Below are 3,579 nucleotides of genomic sequence, written 5' to 3' on the forward strand. Positions count from 1 at the left end.
AAAAAAAAAAAAAAAAAAAAAACTAAAGAAACTTATAATTCATAAAAAATTTGGTTACTCAAATCAACCGTTAACTTATGTTTTATAAAAATATCCGGTTGAACATAACTATTTATTAGACTTTGTTAAAGAACATGTTTTTGCTAGTTTACAAAGAGTCAAATTGTTTGTTTGGGTAAAAATGACTAACTTAAGACGTGATATTTCAACTTGTATTTCTGATCAATCCACTTAAAATAAAGGTGTTTTGTCTTGTATATTTTCATCAAGAATCTCTCTTTTCAATTAAAATGAGTATAAAAATCATAACACATTGTTTTTAAGAAGATACATGTTGAAATATCACCTCCCAATTTAGGAAGCGGGAACTTCATAACAAAATATTTAGTCCTTCTTATTCTAGAATTAGCACTCTATTAGTTATAAAAAGTCTCATTAGTCGACCTCTTTTTAATTAATTCTTGCACATAACAAACCCTAATTGGTATTTTTCCTCTCCTTAATTATTTAATTTGGTTTATAACATCCTACTTCCATTTCTTCCTATTTCAATATTGTGCGTCAACAAATCGATATTTCAAGATACATTACCTAAATAAAAGAAAAAAGTATGATGTTATAATACACAAACAAATCAAAGTATTTTCCTCCATCTTGAATTTAACCTTCAAATATACAAATACAAAAATTAAACCACATAGAGATTCCAAATTAACAAATAGGTGTGATGAAATAGCATATGTATACCAAAAAGCAACTCTTTACAAAGGGTTCATATCATCATCATCAAGATCCTTTAACTAACATTTATAGAAGAACAACATGCAAAAGGCACCCATGACACTTTTCCCTTAGCTTTCTTCCTAACTTTCTTTCCCTCACCAATGTATTTAGGTGGAGACGTTTCCTTGTTGACCAAGTTTGACTTCCCAACATCACTAATTTTGTCATTGTTGACCAAGTTTGACTTTCCAACTTCACTAATTTTCTCAACAACCTCAACCTCATCATCATCTTTTTGGATCTTCAATTCTTTAGGACTCAATGATTTCGCTTCACTTACACTTACAAGATTCTTTAAAGCACCACTAGCTTGTTCACTTGTACTCCAATTTGTAACTTTTGCTATTGCCTCTTCATTTCTCTTTCTTCCTTCACTTTCATTATTACCCACAAAAACACCTTCAGATTTTTGTGGTTGAGAATCTTCTTCCACTTTGACTTTGACTTTGACTTCATTCTGGTCAACATTTTCTTCATTCGGTTCTACTTCCATCAAAGGTCCCTCAAAAACATCTTGTTTATCCAATTGACTTCTATCTTTGGATTCCACGTCATATGAAGCCGTTGAGAGCACTAAAAAACAATTAAAAAAAAAACGTTAAATGATTAAATGTAGATTTTTCAAAGCACAATATTGTGTTATAAAGAAATAAAAAAATAAAAAATACCTGAAACTGAACCCCAATTTGCTTCCAAACTATTTCGACTACTTGAGCCACTATCTTTTGAATCAACACCTTCGATTACACTTTCCACTATCTTTTCCTCACATTCAATAACACTTTCAGTTTCAGATTCTTTCACAATTTCATGATTCGATTCTTCATTCAAAATCGATACACCCTCATCAACTTTTTCAGACTCCATGGTTGACTCACCATTTTTATAGGTTTGACTTTCTTCAATCTTTTCTTCCACATTAGAATGTATAGTTTTATCATGGTCTTTAAAATCTTGTAACAAAGTCTCAGCTTGATCTACTATTGGTATATCACTAGGAACAGAGAGTACATATACAGCTTCTTCTTCTTCTTCTTCTTCTTTCTTCTCTTGATCCTTGTCAGATGTAGAAGGTGCCACGTCAGATTTAGAAGGTGCCACGTCATCAACGAATTTGATTTTATCTTTGTGGGAGTGGGGCCCGTTTTTATCTTCGGTATCTGGGGTTTGAAAAACCTCGAGATTGTCATCACCTTTTGTAAGCTCTACAGGACTGAATAACAGCTTGGTAGTATCTACAATTAGGAAAATGGGATCTAAATTAAGTAAGGATAAATTGATGAAACAAGAACCCTAATGAAGAAAAATCGTGTCTTAATTCGTATTACCGAAGAATCGCTCTTCTGCACCTGGGGTACTGAATCCACCATCGGAAAACTCTGTTACTGCATCTGAAAACAAATCGTCTTCGGATTTAGAGGATCTTTCGTCAATGATCTTTTTCTCAATCGCAGGGCCTAAAAAGGGTAAAGAAAGTTATACAACTATAAACTGAACTTAAGGTTATTTAGTTTCTTCCCCAAATGAGATGCAAGAGATCAGTAAAGCTCGAATAAGATACGATTAATCGATATACATATCAACTATAAGTTCTTTTAGCGTCTCGAATAAAAAGCCCAAATACGATATCACGAAAATTTAACTTCGGATTCTTACAGAGTCGATCAACGTATTAAGGAGACCCCAATGAGATGCGAGATATCACGATAGATAATATTTATAACATAAGATATGACCATAGCTTCGATTAGAATCTTGAACAGATGAATAAAAAAAACCCAAAAGAAGGTTGAAGAACATTCAAATCATAAAACTCACTTGGGGTTATTTCAATATCTTCTTCATCAGAATAGTGTTCATCGTCTGAAACAGCTTCTGAATCAATAAGCTTAGGATACCCTTGAATGGTTCCACAGATTCTCTTATGTGCTCGCCTATGTTTAGAACTGGGGTGTGACTTCGGAAACGGCCACCCACATCTATGGCAAATATGCCCTGCAAAATCGAAGTAAAATCAAAATCCGCCATTAAAATATGTCGTATTCATAACGGTAATTCAATTCGAAATAAGAAATATAATAACTATTTCATAAATTAACGAAGAGAAAACCTGAAGAGGTGGTGTTTTTGCTCTGATCTTGGGTATCCATGTTTGTATAAAGATGAAAACACAAAAGGGGTTTTGTAGAAGATGAGGAAATGAGGGGAGACTTATTAGAAGAAGACTGAAGAATGTAAGAAGAAAAGTGAAGAAAAAACGATTTTTAAGAAAGTCTTTGTAAGGAGTGATGGTGATTGGTGAGTATATGGAAAGAGACATACCAGAGAGAGACACGTGAGACTCGATTCATACACTTTTTTTTCTACCCAATTACTGTTTGAGAATGTCCTTAAATAGTAATTTACTTTTATAATAAAGATATTTGTTTATACATTGTGGGACAAATCAATGAAATCATGATCATGTATTTATAGTTATTTTAGGGAATTATGTTTTGAAATATTTTTAAAAATGGTCTAACAACTAGTTCTTAGGTTCGTTAACAATGATAATTAGTTTAAACATGAAAATACGGGTACCATATCAGAACCGATACCGGTACGGGTTCATGAAAATACAGGTTCATTAACAACTAGTTCTTAGGTTCATTAACAACTAGTTTGTTCCAAATTCCGATCCCGTACCGGTACCGTACCAGAACCGATGCCGAACCATACCGAATTTAGAAATACGGAACGATACTTGGTACTCCAAATACATGAAATTCGGGAATCGGTACCGCTAGTACCGGTACC

General features: G+C 33.1%; 1 protein-coding gene across 1 annotated transcript; it reads right to left on the reverse strand.

The window, feature by feature from the left end:
• Positions 1-725: 725 nt before the first annotated feature.
• Positions 726-3,055, reverse strand: LOC145031285 (uncharacterized). Its single transcript, XM_078979807.1, has 5 exons — positions 2,894-3,055; positions 2,602-2,778; positions 2,112-2,240; positions 1,452-2,018; positions 726-1,356 (listed from the first exon to the last, which is right to left on the reverse strand). Exons 1-5 carry the CDS (start codon positions 2,931-2,933, stop codon positions 797-799), a joined length of 1,473 nt encoding a protein of 490 aa, XP_078835933.1. The 5' UTR covers positions 2,934-3,055; the 3' UTR covers positions 726-796.
• Positions 3,056-3,579: the final 524 nt, after the last annotated feature.

Source organism: Lactuca saligna, chromosome 2 (assembly GCF_052625555.1).
Source record: "Lactuca saligna cultivar CGN05327 chromosome 2, ASM5262555v1, whole genome shotgun sequence".
NCBI classification, from domain to species: Eukaryota; Viridiplantae; Streptophyta; class Magnoliopsida; order Asterales; family Asteraceae; genus Lactuca; species Lactuca saligna.

Coding starts and splice junctions, on each gene's coding strand:
- LOC145031285 (XM_078979807.1), bottom strand. CDS start 2,933: ATGGATACCCAAGATCAGAGCAAAAACACCACCTCTTCAG. Junction 2,779..2,893: donor CAAAAACACCACCTCTTCAG/GTTTTCTCTTCG, acceptor TCGATTTTGCAG/GGCATATTTGCCATAGATGT. Junction 2,019..2,111: donor TGCAGAAGAGCGATTCTTCG/GTAATACGAATT, acceptor TCCTAATTGTAG/ATACTACCAAGCTGTTATTC.